Source organism: Vicia villosa, unplaced genomic scaffold (assembly GCF_029867415.1).
Source record: "Vicia villosa cultivar HV-30 ecotype Madison, WI unplaced genomic scaffold, Vvil1.0 ctg.000714F_1_1_1, whole genome shotgun sequence".
NCBI classification, from domain to species: domain Eukaryota; kingdom Viridiplantae; phylum Streptophyta; class Magnoliopsida; order Fabales; family Fabaceae; genus Vicia; species Vicia villosa.
In genome coordinates, this window is record NW_026705320.1 from 135,471 (window position 1) to 161,580 (window position 26,110).

Here is a 26,110-nt window from a genome sequence, read left to right on the forward strand (position 1 = left end):
AAGGCACTATTTAAGTCCGTGATGAAGCAACAAAACCCACATATGAGCGACTAGGAGATCTCTAATTTGATGGCAACTACTATGGGTTGTTCCATTAGTACTACTGATTCTCCTGCTGATCCACATTCATCTGCATCAACTCATATTCCGCATTGCGAACAGGTATACTCTAAACTACAAAATTTAGTACCATGATAAATGTAGTATACCTCTAAGTTTCCTTAGAATTATCAAGAATTAGAAACTGAATTGTCAAACTATATGTCACATACCAATGATCTAAACTACAAACTGAATTGTCAATTACTTGCATTATAAAAGTGTCCTAGTGTCTTATCAGGATAGTGCTCTTGTTTGTTACTGTTAGAGTGGCAGCAAGAAGGGACAACTAGCTATAGGGCACTGTAGAATGTAGCTCAAGATCATATTGCAGATATGAAAAAATGAGCTTTGTTAAATCTAAGCCAACAATTTTAAAAACTAAATTAAATGAGTTAAATACAAGGTGAGGATTTAGTAGTATACTAATGGCAGAACTAATAATTAGTAGTGCACTCTGCCATCTAGTGTTTTACAAAAGCAAATTATAATTTTATCTTCAAGGCAATAATATGAATCATGGAAAATGAGCTTTAAAGTGGAGGCCAAAAAATAATGCACACTTTGGAAAAAGTTATGATTAGGAGAGCTAAGTTGAAAAATTTGTAATACTTTTGTACAACACTTTTAAAAAACTACTTGTGTCACTCACTCATCATACTGCTTCTTTATCTTCTTTTATAAAGCACATCTTAACTCCAAAATCAGCTTCACTATCGTGATACGACGCGTGGCTTTGAATCAATAACTTGTTCATTTCAGAAACTGTTGTGACTTTTGAAATAGGTGTATGATTATGAAATAGTTTGCTTCTGGTGGTGATGGACTAAAACTCTCTTTCTTTATAGGCAAAATACCCTTTTTCGTCCCTTAACTTTACCTCGGGGTCCATTTTGGTCCCTTAATTTTTAAAATGTTCAAATAGGCCCCTTATCTTTTAAAAAGGTGGCACGTTAGTCCTTTCCGTCTATTTGATGGAAACAGACGTTTAATAGTGTATGTGTGGCGTCTGACGTGTATATGTTGTGTACGCGTGGCAAGTTAGGTGGCATAAAGTCCAGAAAATTCTAAGAATTGTTCAAAAATTTTGTTTACACCAAGGTTCGAACTAACAACACCTTAGTAAATAGCAAAAGCTATACCACTAGGCCATGTACGTTTTCGTTTATATCTTTCCTTTTAAAGCTATTAATTTAAGTACTGCAGCCATTCAATAATAGTAACAATACTAATAGTAATATTAATAATACTGCAGCTGCTGTTTATTATTATTTCAACATTCTAATAATAATAATAATAATAATAATAATAATAATAATAATAGTAATAATAGTAATAATACTGATAATATTATTATTACTAGTAATAATATTAATAATACTAGTAATAATTTATCCATTTTAGTGTACACATATGAAAATAAAAACAGTAATTTCTACCTAGTTTTAATTATTTATGTGATATATTTATTTATACATATTTTAATCACTCTCAATACAAAAAAAATTAAATGCCTTTTAGCTTTTAGTTAGTTCACATCCTACTATAGAAATTTAAAAAAATCCAACTGAAAATTTTAAAAAATCCAAACCGAACAAACCCTTTTAAAACTCTTTAATTTTCTTTCTTGTATTCTAAAATAGGACAAAAGTAAAACAATTAAACATAAAATATGGACTGAATTTAGAATTGATTGAAAACTTCATAAAAACAAAATAATATTGTGTATAATCTTTCCGTTAAATTATTTACATTTTGTAAGTTCAAAACCTATTCTAAATAAAAAACTACTATTACTATTATTATTACTATTAATATTATTACTATTATTATTATTATTATTATTATTAAAATTATTATTACTATTATTATTATTAGTAGTAGTAGTATTATTCTTATTATTATTATTAGAATTAGTATTATTATTTTTATTTTTATTAGTCTTAATAGAATTTTGAAATAATAATAAATAGCTACAGTATTATTACTGTTATTATTAGTATTAAATGGCAGCAATACTTAAATAAATAGTTTCAGAAGGAAAAAATAATAACAAATATGGAAATGGCCTAGTGGTGTTGCTTAGAGTTCATGAACCTTGTTGTCCTTGGTTCAAATCTTGGTGTGACCAGAAGTTTTTAAACTTTTTTTAGAATTTTCTAGACTTTGGTAATAACATATATGCCACGTAACTTGCCACGCGTGCACAAAATATACACGTCAGATGCCACGCATGCATTATTAAACGTCCGTTTCCATCAAAGAGACGGAGAGGACTAACGTGCCACCTTTTTAACAGATATTCCGAGATAAAGGGACCAAAATGGACCCCGAGATAAAGTTATGGAACGAAAAGGGGTATTTTGCCTTCTTTATATAACTAGTTACATTGTCTTTCTGGGATAGTAACATGTTATCATTATTTGATAAAGTTGCAGTTGTTATGAAATCCTTGAGATAGTCACATTTGTAACATGTTATCACTATTATGAAATCTGGGATAGTCACATTTGTTGGAGATAGCCATTTTGGTTCCAATACAAAGCCAGTTATTGCATTAGCATTCTATATTTGATGGGAAAGATGGAAGCATATTTTGGATATCAAAATAAACTTGGCAGCCTCCCTTAAGCTGCTTGCCATGACTAGCCAATAGATGAGCACAACCATCGATTCATGATTCTGTTGCACAACCATGACTAGTAATTCTATTGATTTTGTTCCAAGTACACTTATAAATTCTAAATAATATAGAATGCTGGACAAGTACACTTATAAATTCTATTGATTTTGTTCCAAGTACACTTATGAATTCTGACATACTTGTTTATTATGAATCTATTAAATGAGCCTCTAAAGTTGTAATATGCTGAATGATGGTTGGAATGATGTTTATTGCAGAGTGGAGACGAAGAAGATTGTGATGAAGATATGGATGAAGCTTGTGATCATGAAGATGTGGAAGAAGGTTGTCCTGAAGATGTGGAAGAAGAACAAGGAGAAGTTTAAGAAGAATATCAAGAAGTTGTGTTTTATATTATCTAGCTAGCTAGTTCTTAGAACTTTTTTTTGTTATTTTGGGATGACTCTTTGAGAGAAACTTGTGTTTAATTTAGCTCTTGTTTTGAATCCCATGGTTGTTTTGAATTTAGGATGACATCAAAACTTAGTATCCAACTTATTAGTGGAACTACAAAAAAACTTACTTTTGACATTAATGTTAATTTTCTTGTAATTAATTAGATTCTAATCATCAATATTATTGTTAATTTTATATTGATCAATCTTATTGTTAATTTTATATTGATATATATATATATATATATATATATATATATATATATATATATATATAAAATGACATATTTATGTAATGATACATATATACATATATATATATATATATATATATATATATATATATATATATATATATATATATATATATAATTACATATTTATCGATACAGATATATATAAAATGACATATTTATGTAATGATACAGATATATATAAAATGACATATTTATGTAATGATACAGAAATAACCCGTGGCAAGATAAATGGTTTAGAATGCATATCATATAACAACGGTTTTAAATCTGTGGTCATAACCAAACTGTGGCTATATTTTGAACCAAAAATGTATGTTAAACGTTAAATTGAAACTATGGCTTTACCATATGGCCACAGTTCTGTAATCATGGCAAATATAAACCACGGCCTTAATCAAACTACCTAAACAGTGACCTATAAATGCCACGGTGATAAAAAAACGTGGTATATACCAAAAAACCGTGTACTATACTTTAGGCCACGGCCGCATATCCCACGGTTAGATTTTCATGGCCAAACCGTGGCCTCAGCGTTACGCCACGATTATTTTGCATATAGCCTCGGTTTCTTGGGCGTGGTAGGAGACCATTTTTCTTGTAGTGAAATCATTATGTTGGAGATGTAATTCCGGAATCCACAAAGGGTGAATTTGGAAATACATCTCTGAAAGCACGCCTTCAAAATTGAAATATGGTGCATTCGAAGATGCATCTCCGAATTTCTGAGGGTAAAAAGGGAATTTTGCCAGAGGCCCCTAAGAAGGTTAAGGGATTTAAAAATAAATTCCCATTAAAAAAAAAGATATTATGTTGTGAAGTCCCAACCCAGATTACCATTCAACCAAGTAAAACCCTAAGAGACAAAAAAGTCTCAAACGCCTCTCAACCAAAACATATTCCCCGCCTCTCTCATCCAAATATGACCATTTTTCATTCTCTTTCTTCTGTTCTTTATGTAACACCCTTCTAAACCCCGTGGCAATTTAAATAAATAATCAGGGTAAAACATAAACACAAGGGTGCCACAATTATTTAAAAACAAATAAACTAATTATGGTCGAAGTCATGCTTCATTAGGAAATGATTTACCAAAACATAATCATGTTTATCACAACGGAATACGAAACATCATCAATACAACCAATGGAAATGTAATTCAACACCAAATGAACTAGAGTAATCTCATAAAACTCTGAAAATGACAACATGTAAGGGTGAGTCTCATTCTCAATTAGTAAATATTATGCAATTCATAAGCAGCAAGCATCATAATATATCGTTCACCCAATCATACATATTCAGATTCACGATTATTATTCATCAATTCGTACTATAATAGATTACACCACATAACACAGAAATCCATTCAATCATGATATAACAGAATGCATATGACACAACTGACATTATGCATGTGGTACCAATAAACGATGGAATTAATCCACCTGATCGATCTACGCCTCATCGAGATACGACCCACCGACACAAACTCCACACAATGGGAGTTATGTCCACCATTGATCCAAACATCATCGGGATCCATCACCGAATGCATATATGGCATATCATATGAGAATGCCTATTTTATATGAGAATATGAGAATGAATCTGAACCATTAGATTTTAAAGTAAATGGGGGAGATTATGTGTGAATCTTTTTTTCTCTCTCGTCCGTTATTAAAATAAATGATGTAGAAGGGAGAAAAAAAGATTCACACATAATCTCCACTATTTATTTTAAAATCTAATGGTTCAGATTCATTCTCACATTTTCATATAAAAAAGGCATTCTCATATGATATGTCCTCTAGACATGGCCAAGATGTTTAACCAATATGGATTTAAACCCAAGATGTTTAACCAATATTTTAAGTCTTCACCACTAGTCCAATGTACATTCATGACAAATATTTTCTATGATTTTTAGTATTATTAAATAATAATGAATTTTAAACCAAAAAATTAAAATTTATACCAATGAGATATTAAACTCAGATCCGTTCAAGTTAAATGATAGTCACTTTAATTAATAAAAATATAAATAATACAAAAATTTAAAAATAAAATTAATAAAACATAAACCTTAAATATAATTAATCAAATAAAATTAATAAATTAATATTTAATTAAATTACAGTTAAACTAATTAATCACTTTTTAGTTTGAATGAACTAAATAATTTTAAAAATTAATTGAGTATTTAATTTAAATTGATTAAATATTTTAACAATTTGAATTACTATTAAATTAATTAACTATTATTTAATTTGAATTAGTTTGAAATAGGATTTACATTTTATAAATTTTAATTTTAATTGGTGAATTATTTGAAATTAGTAAATATTTATTTGTGTATTTTTTAAAATAAGTAAATGTTTGTTCAGAATTATTTAGTTAAGTATTTATCATTAAGAAATAGAAGTTGATTTGTTTAGTTGTATATCATTTATCGGATCTAGGTTCAAAATCCCATTGGTACAAACTTTGTAATTTTTATTTTAAATTTAAAATTATTTAATTATTAAAATTCTTCAAAATTATTTGTCATGAATGCATATTGGCATAGTGGTAAATTTTAAAAAATTGTTTAAAAGTCTTGGGTTTGATTTCTCATAAAATACAATTTTAACTTTTTGGATATTATTAAATTAGAATTGTTACAAAAATGAAATTCAAAATTAATTTTGTATTTAGAAAATAAAATACAACGTGGCAGTCCAGACATGGTTTAATAGTTAAAAAATAAAAAATAAAAAAATACAACGTGGCAGTCCATTCAGACTAATATGGTCCGGTTAAATTTGGGTTGTGTGATTGTTGTGAGAGATCAAAATGGGTCTTCACTATTTTTTTTTAATAAGCAATGGAATTAAATAAGGGATACTCCACACAAAAACAAAACGGAAAGCTCCAACTACTCAAAACAAATGAGCAGTAGAATATTTCATGTATGAAAATTACAATTTTCCACTAAGTTGTAGAGAGACAAGAGCCATTTCCAAGAAAAAAGAACAATCCCCGACATACACTCGGTAAAGCTAAAAAAACACATTCTTCAAGATAATTGCACTGCAACCCTCTAAATAAAGCGGAGTCCACGCTCTCCCTAAAAGACCGCGTCTCCGCTTAAACTTTGGAGCGGTTGACCCAGGATGGAGACCAGTCTCCACTACACACTTAGGATCCTAGCAGTCTCCGGATTGGGCATGAATATCCAGTCCAATAACGAGACTTTGGTCCAGCGCTGGGGCTATAAATACCCTCTTTTACTAGAGGGTCAGGTAAATTCATTCTCTCATTACCTTGTACTTGCACTCTGGTTGCTCTCTTTTCTTACTTTGGTATTGGAGTACCTTGCAGGTATACCCCCAGTTTACTACAGATTCAATCATTTACAGGCCACGAAGTTCCATATGACCAAGTATCAATATCTTTCATAAAATAATTATCACCCATTCTTTTACATGTATTATCTCTTAAATAAATTGTGTTTACCGATAATAACATGTGTATAATTCGTCAAAATTTTAGAATCACTATAAATACATGAGAATGCTATGATTTATGTGTCAAAAATTAAAAGAATTTTTTTATTATACTAATAAAAATTAAAAATAATATTAATAAGAAATATTTTAATATAGTGATATAATTATTAAAAATTAATACTTATAATAAAAAGTTAAATATCAACCTTTAATAAATATTATAATTTTCAATTATAAAATATCAACCTTTAGTATAGTTTAACTTAAAAAACGTACAAGAGAGAAAAGTATCTTAATATCTATAAATTCAAGGTTGTCATGATGGCAACCCTAACCACATGTCACCTTGGTAGTATCTCTAAACCAAATTTGCCACATGTCACATCGATAATAAATCTAAACAAAAATTATAATTTTGACTTTTATTAATTTAACTCTATATAAAAACTAAAATCAATAAATATAATAATCGTAATAATAATATAATATGAAATCACAAATAATAATAACAATTATATAAATATGTAATATATAATATCTAAATATATAAAACATTTGAGAAATAACTTATTTATGTAAAAATAAATTTTTCTTAAATTATATTAAAAACTCTAAATAACTTTTATATAATTAATTTATAATAGAGAAAAAATAAAAATATATATAAATACGATTTTAATTTATTTGCAGCAAATAAATATATTAAATAAATTTTTCTTAAACTATATTAAAAACGGTAAATAACTTTGATAATTTTTTTCTATTATGATCACACTAATTTTCTAATTTTTCTGTTTTAAATAATTTGAATAATGTTCTTTTTTTAGGTATTGCATAAAATAATTTAAATAATTTGAATAATTTTATAATTTTTTCTGTTTTGGTTTTAATTTAAAAAATAAAAAATAAATTTTATTTTAATAATCACTAAAATTATAACTAATAATGATATGTAAGTATAAAATAAAATAAAATTTCATTTTAATAATTATTAAATTTTAACTAATACACTTTAATGATGAGTTTATCTTCAATATTTTTTTATATTATTATTTTATAAAAAAATCAAATTATTTTTATGAATTTCTAAATTTGAATATTTTATTTTACAAAAATTTTTCTTAATTGAAAATTAAAAAATTCAGAGGTTAGATTATATAATATTGTTTCTATAGTGTATATTAGTTATATTTTTTTTGTTTTTAAAATTTTATTATTTATATTTATACAAATTAATATTATAATATAAACTAAAATGTATTCATGTAATATTAAAAAAATATAATAATAATTATTTAAATTATTTGAAATTAAAAAAATAAAAAACAATTTATATCTATGAGTTTCTACAAAAATGTTTATTAATCATAAAAAATCTAAATTTTAAGTTAATTATATTATAAAGAGTATGTAATAAGTATTCAATTACGTTTTTTTTACAAATTGATTACATTCATGTAGCATAAATAAATAATAATAAATAGAATAATGACTAAATGGACAAAATAAATAACAATTGATAAATAAATAGTGATTAATTTAATAATCATTGTTATTTATTTTATGTAATGTAGAAGAGTTAAAATTTTAAATTCGTCTATTTTTTATGGAATGTTTTAATGAAATGTTGTTAATATTATTAATAGTATTAATAATAGTCTACAAAAACGGTTATAAAATAGTGTCTTTTTATATTTTTACACACCTTTATAATCACTCCTGATACTACCTTCATCATTTACCAATTTCATTTGGTATCATTTTTCACCTATTTGTTCTTTTCTAGGATTTTCATATCTCATAACAACGATTTTTTTTTCAATTTTATTTGCTAACATTTTCTACCCATTTATTCTTTTCTAGGATCTGCATGTCTCATAACTATTTCAATCAGTAAGAATATTTTTTTCCTAATAACTATTTATAAATTTGTTTATCTTTTTGTCAAACTTCATACACATTTATTTTATTTTCATATAAAATATAATATATATTTTTGCAGGTTTAGCGAAGATAAAATATTGCAAGGAAAATCATATTTACTTTGAAAAACCTCTGTCAAAAGTGATTCAATGGAGGCACTATTGTGGGTGAAATATTTAGATAAAATTTTCTAGAATCTAAAAATTAGAGCTTAAATTGTAAGCAACCTAACAAATCTTTGGAATATAAGAATAGTGGTCAAACTGTATGTCACCTAATAAATTCATGGATATAAGAATAGGGGTCAAATTGTAAAGTCATTTAACTTAAATCTTTAGGATAGGAGAATAGTGGTCAAATTGTAAAGTCATTTAAATTAAATCTTTATGATATAAGAATAATGGTCAAATTGTAAAGTCATTTAAATTAAATCTTTAGGATATAAGAATAATGGTTAAATTGTAAGTCATTTTACTTAAATCTTTAGGATATATGAATAATGGTTAAATCGTAAGTCACTTAACTAAAATATAATTTCACATCGATACATTGACAAATTGACAAACCAATAACATATCCTACAAAATTTTACATAATGAAATACATATTTAGATTTTCTAATTTATATTTTTATATTTTCATCTTTTATTTGTTTTGTTTTTATTTTTTTGTTTTTTTTATTTCATTTGTTAATTTAGTGAGATAAATCACGCTCTCCCACTATTGAATTTTTTTCTTTTATGTATATTCGATTTACAATAAACCAAACAACATTATACATTTTGTTGATAATATGTGTTTAAATTTATTATTAATTTAAATACAAATGATTCAGGAAAATATTGATATGGTGTAATCAATTTAATAAATAAAAAATTATATTACTATAATTAATTCATAGTATCAAAGATTCATGTATTAAATTATATTATTATAATTAATTCATAGTATTGAATATTCATGTATTAAATTAATTCATAGTATTGAAGATTCATCTATTAAATTAATTCATAGTATAAAAATTGTATTACTATAATTAATTCATGTATTAAATTATATTAAAAAATATTTAGTTTTTAAGTTGATTGTATTGTAATATTGATTATATTCTTTAACTTGTGTGTATGTTGTGTTTATTTCTTTAAGAAATTGGATTAAAATATCTCACTAAAATATTATATTGTATAGGATTAAAAAAGTTAGAAAAAAATGATTTTGTTTTATTTCTTTATTTATTTTATTTTTGCTTTCATTTGTTAATTAAGTGGGGAAGGTCATACCCTCCCACTATAGAAATATTCTTTTTTTATTAATTATATTTGATTTATAATTTATAATAAACCAAACAAAATTATAGTTTTTGTTGATAAGATGTTTTGAGTTTATTATTAATTTAAATAGAAATGATTCATGAAAATATTGATATGGTGTAATCAATTTAATAAATAAATAGTTATATTACTATAATTAATTCATAGTATTGAAGATGTTTATATTAAATTACATTAAAAAATTATTCATATTTTTGAGAAATTTTTACAACAAATATTTGAGATCTATAAATATTATTTATTTCGTTAAATAAAATTTATATTCTATGTTCTTTTATTTTATTTTTAAATATCTTAATTGAAATTTATTATATTTTTATTAATATTATAATAATTATTTTTAATAGTGTTAGCTGAATATATTATTATTAATTATCATTAATTCTTATATCATTGTTGCTCATTGTTGCTCTTGAGATTTATGAGACTGTTGTTGACATAAATACATCTATTTTTATTATATTCATTTGTACTAAAATTAATTTAAATTGTAAGTTAAATGCTCAAATTAATATAGTTCAAATAGTTTTATGCTCATAATGTTAAAAATAACTTACTTATTTTAATATATAAATTGAAACATAATAGATTTTCTGATAACCTTAAAAAAACAATATTATAAAACATTTTTTACATTATTGTTTCTCATTAAAAAATTAATAGTATAATTGTAAACATAATTTAAATATATGCAAATAAAAAATCAAATATTAACTATTATTAAATAATGCAATTTTATTTCTAATATACCCGTGCGGAGCACGGGTCGACAATCTAGTTGTTCATAAAATGAAACTAGTGGCCATTTTACAATTGTTCTTTTATTTAATCCTTAAAATTTTAAGGTCAAGCTATTGTTATCGAGGTAGCATTTCATAACAAGAAAAACTAACACAGTTTAATGATTTATATGGTCTATGGCTTCACCTGCAATATAACAAAGAAATGACATATCATCGTTTAGTACCGAAATTGAAGGATCATGAACTATATTTTCTTGAGCCAAAGATTGATCGCATAGTATAATATCTTGAGCACCACCTTGGGCATCCCAATTTGCACCATCTGGTTCTGTGGCCAATTGCGGTATAGCTCTTTCAAATCCAAAAATTACGGCAGCATAATTCTCGGCTGCACAAGTTTTAAGGGCTTGAGAAGAAGGATATTTATTGATTAAACTTTTAAGGTAGTTTTGACCCTTAGTTACTTTCTCTATTGACATCTCTAAATATATCTTAGAAAGGCTAATAAAATCTTTGGCCGAAGTAATTTGAGAATTGGATTCTAAAAGTTTCAAGCAGGCTTCTTGATGACCATTCACTGCTACACCTTCACCTTCACAGACAACTTCATACAATTTTGGATTGGATTTGGGACTAGGTGTTGGTGAAAGGGCATGAGAAATAAAAATCATTGAAATTGTGACCAACAAAGGTAAATATGTAGAAAGGGTCATTCTTCGAGTTTTGATGAATGATAATAGTTACAAAGATTTCTTAATTTATAGATCTATGGTATTCGCTTTGAAGTTATAATAACTATTTTTCTACTGTTAAAAATGAGTTCTTAATTTTTAGATTTTTGGTATTCTCTTTGAAGTTATAATAACTATTTTTTGTACTATTAATTCTTAATTTATAGATTTTTGGTATTCTCTTTGAAGTTATAATAACTATTTTTCTATACTATTAAAAAGGAGTTCTTAATTTATAGATTTTTGGTGAAGGGGCATGAGAAATAAAAATCATTGAAATTGTGAGCAACAAAGTTAAATATTTAGAAAAGGCCATTCTTCGAGTTTTGATGAATGATAAAAATCACAAAGAATTATTAATTTATAGATTTATGGTATCCTCTTTGAAATTAAAACTCTTATGGTATTTTTTTTCTACAGTTTTTTAGATTGGGTTGCTGGATACGGGATCCTCGTAGTAGGTTGGACCAACATCCAGCCGAGAGAGCAGCCTTTAGAAGCAACAAGTTGGGAAACCTATAAAACTCTTTTAATTTATAAATTTATGGTATCCTCTTTGAAATTAAAACTCTTGTGGTATTTTTAAAAGTTTTACTTTTCAAAACGGGTAAAGAGTCAATCAAAATATTAATTTTGTATTTAAGACTAAAATATTCTCCGTCTTTGTAGACTAGAATTTAATTCATTCTTAATTGATAAGTTATGAATTTGAGTAAAAAATATGTTGACCTAGGCATGTTACTATTATAAAAGAAATTATTATTTTTTATTTTTTGAACAATATATTTAATCCATATTTTAAATTAAATATTATCAAATTATTCAATAAATTTGATGACTTAGATTTTAACTTATACTTCATATGTCCCAAAATAATTGTCATTGTGAATCCTTTCACATTGAGTAAAAAAAATGCTATAAATGAAACAGAGAATACTATTTTTACCAAACCATTTTTATCATAAGCTATTATGGAATCTCAAGGGCAAGAAAAATAGCCTATGAATCAAATTGATCTATTGCTACTATGTCAAACAACGAAACTATGTCAAACAACGAAACATCATTACAATGAAAGTGAGAAATAGCACCTAGTGGATTCTTAAAGCATAAACTTAAGAAGTCATTGGTAATATGATGATGCCTTAGTGTGTGAGATTTTTGGTGTTTTTGGTTGTTTTGGATAGCAGGATCCCTTTGAGATAGCTCAATTTGTACTGTTTTTTTTATTAATAAAGTATTATTATTTCCAAAAATAAAAAGTAAATTAATAATACTTTTTTTTAAAAAATTATATAATTAAAGTGGAAAGAATATAAATTAAATCAGAACGCTCAATTTGTACTGTTTTTTTATTAATAAAGTATAATTATTTCCAAAAATAAATTAATAATACTTTTTTAAATAATTATATAACTAAAATGGAGAGATTATAAATTAAGTTGACCGAAAATTATTATTATCTAATAAAGAATCGATAAATTATTTTGACCTATTACAAACATAGTTTAACCGTGATTAGCAAAAGAGTTCAATGCATACATTCTACAAATTTAATTATTAAAAAAATTAAATAGTACAAAGAAAACAATTAAATAGTATTCATGCTAGTTTTGGACTTATGGATTGCAAGTGTTTCAATTTTGCATTAACTTAATCACATCTTCTTTATATTTTTCTTTTTTCTTTTTTCGTAAGTTATTTTAGGAGTTTATTTTTATCCATTAATTTAAAACACATTATAATTTATTCCTAGACTCTTTAAAAATAATGTTAGTTTTTTTTTTATTTGATTAAAAATAAATGAGAGACAATATTGAAAAACTATAACCAAAAAATACGAAAAAAGAGAAAAGTATTATTTATAAAATTGAAACTAGTAGTCATTTTACAGTTCCTCTCTTATTTAAAATTTAACCTTTAAAATTATAAGGTCAAACTGTTATTATCCAGGTAGCATTATATTCAATGACAAGAAAAACAACGCATCTTAATGATTTATATGGTCTATGGCTATACCTGCAATTAAACAAAGAAAGTACATTTCATTGTTAAGTGCAGAAATTGAAGGGTCATGAACCATATTTTCTATAGCCAAATGTTTTTCACATAAGTCAATATATTGGGAAACACCTGTAGCATCCCAATTTGCACCATCTGGTTCTGTGGGCAATTGAGGTATAGCTCTTTCAAATCCTATAATATAGCCACCATACAATTCGTTTGCACACATTTTAAGGGCTTGAGAAGAAGGGTATTTAATAATTAAACTTTTAAGATATTCTTGGCCTTTTTTTGCCTTCTCTATTGACATCTCTAAGTATACCTTAGAAAGGGTAAGAAAATCTTTGGCCGAAGTAATTTGAGAGTTGGATTCTAGAAGTTTCAAGCAACGTTCTTGTACACCAAACATTACTACACCTTCACACACAATTTCACACAGATTTGGATTGGATTTGGGACTAGGTGTTGGTGAAAGGGCGTGACAAATGAAAATCATTGAAATAGTGAGCAACAAGGATAAATATGTAGAAATAGCCATTCTTTGAATTTTCATGGATGATAAAAGTTGCAAGGAGTTATTAATTTATAGATTTATGCTATTCTCTTTGAAATTATAACTATTGTTATAGTATTAAAAGTTTTGCTTTTCAAAACGGGTCAAGAGTCTAATTAAAAATTTAGTTTAATTATTATGTCTATTAAAAATTTATTACATGTTTTCTCCAACTTCGAGGTGAAGTTTATTAGGCGTCAAGCGAATTCGGTTGCCCACTCCCTCGCGAAAGCGCCCAATTCTTGGGCTAGACGCAGTGTTATTCATATGATTCCTCCTTGTATTGAACATCATGTGTTGAATGAATGTCATTAAGTTTGCTTTTGTCAACAAAAAAACGGGTCAAGAGTCAAAGAAAAACATTAATTTGTATTTAAGACATAAATATTCTCCGTCCTTTTTTACTAGAATTTAATACATTTTTAAATATTAATAAATTATAAATTTCAATAAAATATTTGTTGACCTAGAAACGATGCCACTTCTCTAAAACTACTAATTTATTTACTATTATAAAAGAAATTATGTTTTTCAGTTTTATTGAACAATATATTTAGTTTACATATTAAATTAAAGGGATTTGCTAGCGTAGATCCACTTGATTTTATAAAGGTCTATTTTAGCAACATGCACTTTTAGGGGTGTTTGCACTACGGTTTGGGCAATTTTGACGTAAAAAATCATCCAAACCACAAGAGGATAAAATGTGCGGTTCGGTTTGATTCAGTTGGTTTTTAGAAATAAAAGTGAACCAAACCAAATCAATGCGGTTTGGATTGGTTCGTTTTTTTTTACAAAAATTTATTGAGTCATACATACACTTATTGATGACAACGTATTTTTGTATTTATTCATTTATGCGTTATCAAATAACAATAAAATTTATCATATTTGGATAACAACTTTCCATTTAATATACAAAAATAATATTAGATAAAAGTGGAATAAAAAATATAAAATAGTAGTATAAAATAATATCAAAAACATTATAATAAAATAGAAAAAATGAGGAGATGAAATATTAGAAAAGATGAAAAAGAAATAGCAGAAGAGATGCGATTAGATAAGAAGAGGAACATTAAAAACGTAAATGAACAAGAGAACAGTAGAATAAAAATAATAAGATGAAAAAGAAAGAACTTAAGAGATGAAAGATTAGAAAAGAATATGTGATATGTTTGGAAAAGAAGACGAGAAGAAGGTGCAATACCGCTAGGAGAGATTTGAAAAGACTTAAAATGAAACCTTAAGTGTGAGAAAGAGAAAGTTATTTGTAATCGCAAGGCTAAGGCATAATAGGTTTGGGTTGGCTATAAGTTAATTGAAGTTTGGGGGTTGTAACATGGTGCGGTTTGGTTCGGTTTGTAAAATACAAACCACAAACCGTACTGAACTTTGCGATTTGTTAAAAAATGGTCCAAACACATCCGAACTAAATGCAATTTTTTGCGATTTCGGTTTGGCTTGGTTCAATTTTACAGTTTTCTATTGGGTCGGTTTTGTTTTGAACACCCCTATGCATTTTAACGTGCATCTAACTATTTTTTAGTTAAGGTTTGCTAAAAGACACACTCATAAAAAATAAGTGGGTCTATTTTAACAAACCCCTGCGGGGTGACAAAAATTGTAATTTAGTTTTAAAATATTAGAAATTTTGAAAAAATTATTTTGTTAATTATTAATATTTTAAAAATTTTAATTATTTTAAAATATATTTTAGGAAAAAATGTAACTAATTTAGTTATAAATGTTTTGTAAGCAAGGTGTCTATTTAGACTAAATGAATGTAAGCAATATTTTTTATGTAATAATATTTCTTACGAAATTAGTAGTATTGAAAATAAGTAGTTAGCACATATTAAATTGTTTTCAAGATATTTAGTTAAATTTGATTAATTATGAAATATTTCTAAGTTTAAATATATTTTAAAAAACTTGTAATTAATTTAGTCACAATATTTTTTTTTATGAAAAGTGTCTATTTTGGAGCAAATAAATATTATGAATAATGTTTATGAAATATTGTCAATTATTTAAGAAATTGTATTTAAAAAAGTAGTTTTTTTTTAATAATCAATGAGATTAATAAAGGGAGCATAAGGGATACTCCGCCCAAAACAAACGGAAACAAATAGTAGAATTTTTTATTATTATTTATTTATTTATTTTTAGTGATGAAATCTCTTTTTAAGGCCTTATAACTTTTATATATAAAAATCATTTTAAACTAGTAATATAATTAGCCACCCAACATATTAATTTAATAATTATTATATTACCAATATTTTTAAATAAAAAAATTTTCTATGTCTTTTTTCTATTTAAGATTAATTCTGTCAATGTATTAATTTAATAATCATTAACTTACTATATTTCAAAATAGACTCACTATATTTAAAATATAATTTTTCAATAAAATAAATAAACTCATGAATAGAGTGAGTATATAAATACGTCTTACAACTTTAGCTGAATTCATTAAACACTTCATATACAAGATAAAAACATCATAGCATATACTTAATCCTTCCAAGTTTCAACCATGGCAACCAAAGATCAAGGAAATTTATTTCCCTACCTCCTTCTTTTCTAGATCACCTCCGGTGAAAAACCCAAAATACCCTTACTTCGGAAATGCATTTCCGAAACGTTTTTTTTTTTTCAAAATTTGTCTTTTTTTCGGAAATGCACTTCCGAAAACACGAAAAAAAGTGTTTTCGGATATGCATTTCCGAAAACACCCCTTTTTGGGGTTTTCAGAGATGCATTTCCGAAAACAACTTTTTTTTTTGGGAGGAGGTGTCTTCGGAGAGGCATTTCCGAAAACACTTTTTTTGGGAGGGGGTGTCTTCGGAGATGCATATCCGAAATATTCCAAGACCAAATTGGTCTTGGAATGTTTCGGATATACACTTCCGAAAGAATTCAATAATTATTAAAAAATTAAAATCAAGGTGAATCAATATAATTAATAGGTATAAAATCAAGGTGAATCAATAAAATGAAGGTGAATCAAAATTTCCTAAACAATTTTAAAGTTAAAAATAATTTTTAACTTATATAAATATATAATATATAAATATATAATAATTAATATATAAATATATAACAATTAATATATAAATATATAAATATATAATAATTATTATAAATTAAAACACTCATTTTTTAATTTTTATAATTATTATATAAATATATTTATAATTAATATATAATAATTATTATATAAATATATAAATATATAATAATTTTTATAAATATATAATAATTATTATAATTATTATATAAATATATAAATTAAAACACTCATTTTTTTTATAAATATATAACAATTATTATAAATATATAAATAAAAAATTATAACGTGAAATTATTTTAATTTTTTTAATTAAAATTATTTTAAATTTTAAAATATGAATCAGGATAGAAATATATAATAGCTATTATTCATAACTCATAAATTATATCAAAATATATAATTATTATTATTCATTACTCATAAATTATATCAAATTTATGATATGTGAATTAATTAATATCCTAAAAATTAATTTTTGGGATTTTTTTAGATTTTTTTTTTTGTTGTTTCGGAGATGCATCTCCGAATTAGTCAAAATCCCAATTTTTGGGATTATTTCGGAAATGCACTTCCGAAATCTGGAAAAATTTAGAAAAAAAAAATTTTCGGATATGCATTTCCGAAGCAGGGTAAAATGGGGTTTTCGCTGGGGGTGACCCCCATAGGGAGGTGGGTAAAGAAAAAATCAAGATCAAAAGATCCACTTTATTAATCCTTCCAAGGTCACATGATTCCTATGATGGATATTGCTAAAATATTAGCACAACATCCCAATGTTATTGTTACTATACTAACTACTCCACAAAATGCATCTCGTTTCTCATCAATCTTTCAACGTTTTCTTCAATCTGATTTACATATTCATCTCATCCAACTCCGGTTTCCTTCGAAAGAGTCTGGATTACCTGAAGGGTGTGAGAATCTTGACATGCTAACTTCACTTGGTGCAGCATCAGATTTCTTCAATTCATCAAAGTTTTTACGGCAGGAAGCTGAAAAAATATTTGAAGAGTTAACACCGCCACCAAGTTGTATAATCTCTGATATGTGTTTACCATATACCATCCACATAGCTAGAAACTACAATATTCCAAGTATTTCTTTTGTTGGAGCAGGTTGCTTTTATCTCTTATCTATATATCATCTATATGTTAGTAATATGATGCAAACTATGGCTAATAATCCATATGAGTACTTTGATTTGCCTGGTTTTTCTGAAAAATTTCAGATAAACATATCACAAACAGGAATAGGCTTAAAGGATGAAGCTTGGATTCAGTTTAGTGAAGATATGATTAAAGCTTTAGTAGGTTCTTATGGGGTAATTGTGAACACTTTTGAAGAGTTAGAGTCAACATTTGTAAAGAATTATAAAAAGATAAAAATGAATAAAGTTTGGTGTATTGGTTCAACACTGATGGTCTTTTAAGGTTCAAAGAGGTCATAATAATAAGAATGTTTCAGATGATGAATCGATTCATCTCAAGTGGCTTGATTCTGAGAAGCAAGAGAGTGTTATTTATGCATGTCTTGGAAGTTTATGTAATTTAACATCAACACAATTGATAGAGCTTGGTTTAGCATTAGAAGCAACAAAAAGACCTTTTATTTGGGTTATAAGAAAAGGAAATCATTTAAAATAATTGGAAAAATGGATGGAGGAAAGTGGATTTGAAGAAAGAATCAATGGTAAAGGCTTAATAATTAAGGGTTGGGCTCCTCAATTGTTGATATTGTCACATCCTTCGGTTGGAGGATTCCTAACACATTGTGGTTGGAATTCTACTATAAAGGCTATATGTGCTGGTGTGCCAATAGTTACATGGCCACTTTTTGCAGATCAATTTTTTAATGAAAGTTTGGTTGTGCAAGTATTTTTTTTTTAAATAAGCAATGATATTATAACAAGGGAGTATAATGGATACTCCACCCAAACAAAAACAAACGGAAAGCCCTCACTACTCGAAACAAACGAGCGGCAAGATATTCCAGGTATGAAAATTACATAACTCTCTTAGCTTATAGAATGCTAAACAACAATTCCAAGAATGCATATAAATATGAGACAAACATTCCGAAAAACTAAAGGTCTCCTTCTTGAAAATAATTGCATTCCTCTTCAGCCAAATACACCAAATAGTATTAAGCCAAACCACCCCTACTATGGCTCTCTTACACGGACCCTTCACGATGTCAAAATACCGAAAAAAAGAGACAAAATGCTCAAACGACAACCCAAGAGAAGAACCTAACCAAACATACACCTTCCTCCAAATACCTTGGACTATCTCACACTCACCAAATAAATGATCTAAAGATTCATTCTCCTTCATACAAATGACACACAATAAGTCTATGTCTTCCACCAAAATCCCCCTCTTAAGCAATTCATCTTTTGTGGCAATTCTATTATGCAAAAATTTCCAACCAAAGAAAAGGATTTTTGACGGAATTCTAACCTTCCACAGAAAATTCACGGCTTTAACCAAAGAAACTTGTAACGGAGGACCCGATAAGGAAGGCTTGAATCTATCGTAACAAGACTTCACACTAAAGACACCCGTCGGCAGCTCCATCCACGAGAAAGTGTCTCGCACATCCGCCACGATGTACCGCTGCCGCAGCAGCTCTTGGAGTTCCTGCAAAAGAGAGAAAAAATAAATACTGTTAGCTAGCAGCATGCCGCTAGCAGCCCCGGGCAGCAGCTGCTACAAGTTCCAGTGGCCATTGTTCTCGGATAAACGACCCGCCTCCGCCACAGAAATTAAATGGTTCTTCGCCTCTTTGAACAATTCCGGAAAAGCCTCCATAATAGGTTGATTATCAATCCAACAAGCATACCAAAAAGGTATTTCTTCTCCGTTTCCCACATTACAATTAACCGCTCGTGAAAAATGGTTGTCAAGAAGTCCCTCGTAATTGTCCGACACCAATAAATCTCTCCACCAAATTGAATCCTTCGGTCCCACCATCGAAACATCACCTACAAGAACCTTAAGTTTCACATTACCGTATCTAGCTTTAAGAATACCACTCCACACCGCTTCATTCTCATATAAGATCCTCCACTTCCACTTATTTAAGAGAGCCACATTCATAATTTCAACATTTTTTATTCCTAGACCACCTTCCTCTTTAGCTTTACAAATGGTATCCCAAGACACCCAAAGAATCGATTTTCACATGGCACCACCACTCCAAAGGAAATTACTTTGAATCGCACGAATCTCATTGATCACCTTAGACGGAGCTTTGAAGAAAGATAAGTAGTAAATAGGAATAGCATTAATCACGGCATTGATCAAGACCACACGGCCCGCTAGAGAAAGATTCTTACCTCTCCAAACGGCTAATCTTTTCCTAATGACACCGATTAAATCCTTCCACAAAGAAATACTTCTAGGGTTACCGCCCACTCTGACTCCTAGGTATTTAAACGGAATACTTCCCACCTTACACGAGAGAAAACTAGAAGCCGCCTCAAGGAACCAATCACCCACATTAATTCCATAAATGTTACTCTTAAGGAAATTAATACTCAAACCCGACATTAACTCAAAACCTCTAAGAATGGCTTTCATACTCCATAAATTTGCCGTATCACCCTCCGAGATCATAATAGTGTCATCCGCAAATTGGAGTAAGTCAACCTCTTCATTCGCACCTACCTTAAAACTCCGGAAGTCTCCAATATCTTTCGCCTTTCGCACGAGCGCTGAAAGCACCTCCATGGCCAAAACGAATAAAAAGGGAGACAACGGATCCCCTTGACGAAACCCTTTCTCAACCTTGAAATCTTACGTCGTGCTACCATTAACAAGAACGGACATACTACTAGAGAAATACAACTTTCCATCCATCTCATCCATCTTGCTCCAAACCCCATCCGCACTAAAACAAATCTCATGAAATTCTAACTAACACGGTCATAGGCCTTTTCAAAGTCTACCTTTAGAACCACACAACTTCTTTTCTCTCTTTTAGCAAAATCCATCACCTCATTCACAACAAGAACACCATCCAAAATACTCCTATTAGGGACAAAAGCCGTTTGAGTACTCGAAACAAGTTTCCCAATAACACATTTCAATCTAGCCGCCAAGAGTTTTGAGATAATCTTGTAAATGCTTCCAACTAGACAAATTGGTCTAAACTCGGAAAGAGATTGAGGATTTATTACTTTAGGAATTAAAGTAATGAAAGAAGAAGTACACCCTTTCGTGAGCCTTGCCTTATCATAAAAATCCGAGACTACTCTACCTACATCTCCTTTAACCACTTCCCAATTACCTTTGAAGAACTCTAAAGAGAATCCATCCGGCCCGGGACTCTTATTGCCATCACACGCCCAAACGGCATCCTTGATCTCATCCTCCGAAAAAGGTCTCTCAAGCCACGACGCATCACCCTCATTCAAACAACCAAGAGATAAATCCTCCGGAATCGGCCTCTTATCATTTTCTTCTTTGAAGAAAGCTTCGAAATAGCTAAAAATCTCCTTCTTAATATTTTCAACACCCTCGATCGTACCATTTGTCCTCTCCAACACCGAGATCACTTTTCTTCTTTGTCTTTCCTTGATAGAGTTATGAAAAAAGCTTGAATTTCTATCTCCCTCATGCATCCATAATTGCCTAGACTTTAATCTAAGCATACTCTCCTTCAATTGTAAGTTGTTCAAAACCTCCTTTGTTGCCTCTCTCCTTCTAACTACCAAATCATCCACATTCTCACCAATACATTCCACCAACAAATTATCCAAATCATTAACGTTGTCCACTTCCTCTTTAACTTTCAAGTCTATCCAACCGAACACTTCCCTATTCCACTCACGAAGACGAATTTTCAACCGTTTAAGCTTCTCAAATAAAATGAAATCCCCCCTTCCGGTAACACATATCTTCCCCCATTCCTCCTTAACAAAAGTCTTGAAATCGTTGTGTTTGAACCAAGCATTATTGAACATAAAAGGTTTAGGCCCCCAATCCATCACTCCAACACTCAACCGAATTGGAGCATGGTCCGAAATATCTCTCTTTTCAATTCTTTGATCCAACACTCCCCACATGTCTATCATCTTTCTCGAGACTAGGAATCTATCCAATCTACTCATAGCCTTCCCGTTATCTTTAAACCACGTAAACTTCCCTCCAACACAATGAATGTCCTCCAACTCCATATTCTCTATGAACTCACGAAACTCCATCATCCCTCTGGCATTAGAACAAAAACCTTCCCCTTTTCTTTCTTCCCTTCTCACAATTTCATTAAAATCCCCCACAACACACCATTCCTCATTACCACTCTTACTTTTTCTCTCCAGTAAAGACCTCCACACTACCCTTCTTTCCGCCACACTACATGGAGCGTACACATTCACAAGGTTATGAACAACGCCTTTCCACAAGAAATTTATGCCCACATACCCTTTACCAATAAAACTGTAATTGAGAGACAAAGAGTCCTTCCTCCAAAGAATCACCATACCTCCCGCTGCTCCTAACGAATTAGAAGCAGTCCACTCCACACCACTGCTGCCCCAGAAATTCTTCGCAAAAGTCTCATTAAAACAAGGTAATTTGGTCTCTTGAATGAAGCAAATATCAATGTTGAAAGACTGTATAAGAAAACTCACTCTCTTCCTCTTCGAGAGAGTGCCCCCACCTCTAATATTATAAGAGAGAAGATTCATGGAAAAGAGTTTGAAACCTTCTTCCCTCCCTCTGGACACAACCTATCTTTATTCTCTAAAACATTAATCAATTTTATGCTCATACTGTCCTCCACCACACCAGAAACACCTAATCTAGAGATAGAACTCCATAGTTTCTTGCCCACATCAGAGTATGGATTATTAAACAACCTATGATTGCATCGAATAATATCCGAATCCGAAAAAGAAGAAGAAGAGAATGACTCACCATTAGAAATGGAATCACTTTTCGCCTTAGTAGTGTCTGCCGAAGCTTTGTTGTTCTCCGACGAGCCTCCCGTCCTCGGCGCAATACAGGCATAGTATGAAGGCGATATCTCCACCTTTTTCCCCAAATCCAGAATCGGTTTACGCTTTTTCTTTTTTTGCAGAGATATTAATTTCTTATTTTTAATGTTTCTGCAGGCTGTATCAAAAGATATTGGTCCAACATGCTCCACACTGTTCACCTCCGGCCCACTTGAATTAATTGGGCTTCCAATTAAAATCTCTGGCCCCTTTTCGTTGACAAAACCATTAAGAGAGTCATTGGTCCCACTTTGGCCCATACTATCCTCACCACACCCTTCAACAAAAAAACTCTCTCACCTTGGTCCCACCCTCATAAATGCTGCATGCTGCACCTGTACCAGATCCTGAAGAGTTTGGAGACCTTGCTTCTTCAAAAACTTCCTCGATAATAGGAGCATTTAATGAGTCGGGTGTTGAATTATCTTCTCTATGCAAATCGTTCACACAAGACACATCCGCAGACACTTTTCCATCCTTATCGTACCACACTTCCTTAAAAAGAGAAGGAGCAGTGCTAGCCGCAGAAACAGCCTGAGAAGCAACTTTTAGCCTTTGCCCTACTTGCACGGTCTTCGACGCATGATCAGAACACTCCACCTCTTCAACTTCCTTCGAACTTAAAGAAGCATCCTCCGATACCTCCCTATCGGAAAAATCTCCCGATGAGGATTCAAGGGACGCTGAGCCATCATCGTCACCGCTACTACTCACCATTGCGTCTGTCTTTAGAGAAGGATCTTCTCTCAAACAAATAAAGAACAGTACTCCATCAATTACCACTTTGACTTTTGCATTAATCATCTCCATATTTCCTGTCCTAATGAGGATTCTTACCTCTTCCATGCAAAGACGAGACTGAGTGATCTCGTCACTCCTAATGTAACCTCCAAAATCTTTAGCTAGAACTTTGAACAGGTTTTCTCCCCATGCATGACACGGGGTGCCGGATATACGCAACCAAACGAATCTCTCGGAGTCCACATCTTTTGGTTCCCAAGGTTTAATGGAACTAAACCAGAATTCCCACCACTCCTTCGTTCCTCTATAAACTCCTCCACACCTCCACTCACCAGATCCTCCAACAAACACAGGTTAGGTCCTAAGACAGTTAACCTAATAGAAAAGAGCCCTTCTTCAAAGAAAACCTTTTTCATATTCACCATGCTCCCAACCTCCTTGGTGACGCATATATAGGCCTTGTTATAACGTTCAAACTCTTCCTTATCAGACGAGAAGGACACCTCTTTAACACCCAAACATTCAGCCTCCTTAAAAACACTAGCATTCCGGTTCTGTAAGACATCTACAAAAGATCTCTTGTCTACCCAAGCCCTATGACTGTGCCCATGTCTCCCTCCAGCTCTTGCACCAGCCCCATGCACAATATTCTCCTTATCAAGCATCTGTCCCTGAGCATCTATTTCACTCCTCGATCTATGGAATCTAGGCAAGTTTGCAAACAACTTCCGGCCATCTAAAACTAAGCTATCCAGCTTAATGGCTAGCAGTTTCTCATCTGCGACGTTAAAGAACCGAACAAAACCGTATCTTTTTCCACGTTTATCCCTTCTAGGAGGAATAACAACCTCATCAATATCCCCCAGGTCTTTAAATTCAAGCATCAATTCTCTTGCCTTCCACTTCATTCCAAAAGTATTAAAAGTTGGTGTGAAAATTGGGGTGAAGAGTTCAGTGAAATGGGGTGAGGAAGAGGAAATTGGTGTGTTGGTGGAGAAGGAACATATTGAAAAAGGAATAGAAAGGTTAATGAATGAGACAAATGAAAGTGAAGAAAGAAGAAAAAGAATAAGAGAGTATGGTGAGATGGCTAAAAAGGCAATAGAGAAAGGAGGGTCTTCCCACACAAATGTTACTTTGTTCATCCAAGATATCATGCAACAACAATCAAGCACTAAAGTTGACGTATGAAGAGATATGGCATTTATCTTTTTTAGTTTTGTCCTTTAGTTGTCATTATTTGTTGTTTTTCAAGTAGTGCTTGTTCCACTAGGTAATGTTTTTATCGTGAATTTTTAAACCAATAAATTAAGCTCGCTTTACAAGCATTATGATGACATATGATTGGTATTTTTTTTTAATATTGTTGGTGAAAAGATACATCGTGTCCTATATATGAAAACATTGCATTCAATGTATCAAAAACTATACAATACATCCATTTAAATAATAATGCTTTTCTTTTAAAAAAAATTACAAAAAAACGGTTTATTCTTTGTGACTCATTCATTACCATTTACCACCATTTTTTTAAATATATTAAAAAATTAATAAAAAAAATGTGCTGGGTGCCGCTGCACCCTCCAGCTCTTCTCAAGATCCGCAACTGTATAAGAGTATAAAAAAACAACAAACACAAGAAATATCAGGCTAGCAAACACAAACAAAAAACCACCTATGAAACAAAACAAAATGAAATAAAAAAACAACAAAAACAACATACCAGGGCAAGAATAACAATAAAAAAATAAGTCAAAAGAAGTAAAGCCTAACAGTTGAATAATCAGGAAACAAACTACTGATGTTGACCAAGATAGTACTCTGGCACCAAACCCTCCAACTACGGACCAAGACCACAAGGAATCGCCAAGAAGCTATTAGACATCAAGGGGTCAAATCACCACTCTCGAGTCACTATTGGTTCAAACACAAGATAGGATTTTAAAGCTAATCAGTGAAGGAAAGAGAATTCACCATGAATCTATTACTAAACCAACTTCAGGCTAAATAATACTCTTATCATCTACCTCTTTCACATTTGTTGATGAATAAAAAAAGACTTATCATTACAAACATGCTAGA

General features: G+C 29.6%; 2 protein-coding genes across 2 annotated transcripts; one reads left to right on the forward strand and one right to left on the reverse strand.

Annotated features, from left to right (window-relative positions):
• Nucleotides 1-18,025: 18,025 nt before the first annotated feature.
• LOC131630650 (UDP-glycosyltransferase 73C1-like) lies at nt 18,026-18,929 on the forward strand. The gene is made up of 2 exons (XM_058901413.1): nt 18,026-18,607; nt 18,717-18,929. The coding sequence occupies exons 1-2, from the start codon at nt 18,026-18,028 to the stop codon at nt 18,927-18,929; spliced, it is 795 nt and encodes a 264-aa protein (XP_058757396.1).
• A 1,536-nt stretch (nt 18,930-20,465) lies between these two features.
• On the reverse strand, nt 20,466-21,017 carry LOC131630651 (uncharacterized). The gene has a single exon (XM_058901414.1). The coding sequence runs from the start codon at nt 21,015-21,017 to the stop codon at nt 20,466-20,468; it is 552 nt and encodes a 183-aa protein (XP_058757397.1).
• Between the last annotated feature and the right edge of the window lie 5,093 nt (nt 21,018-26,110).

What these genes read in the sequence shown, in the direction of transcription:
- LOC131630650 (XM_058901413.1), top strand. Translation starts at nt 18,026, where the DNA reads ATGGATATTGCTAAAATATTAGCACAACATCCCAATGTTATTGTTACT. An exon ending in CTTTAGTAGGTTCTTATGGG is followed by an intron (nt 18,608 to 18,716) that starts GTAATTGTGAAC and finishes TGGTCTTTTAAG; the next exon opens with GTTCAAAGAGGTCATAATAA.
- LOC131630651 (XM_058901414.1), bottom strand. Translation starts at nt 21,017, where the DNA reads ATGGAGGTGCTTTCAGCGCTCGTGCGAAAGGCGAAAGATATTGGAGAC.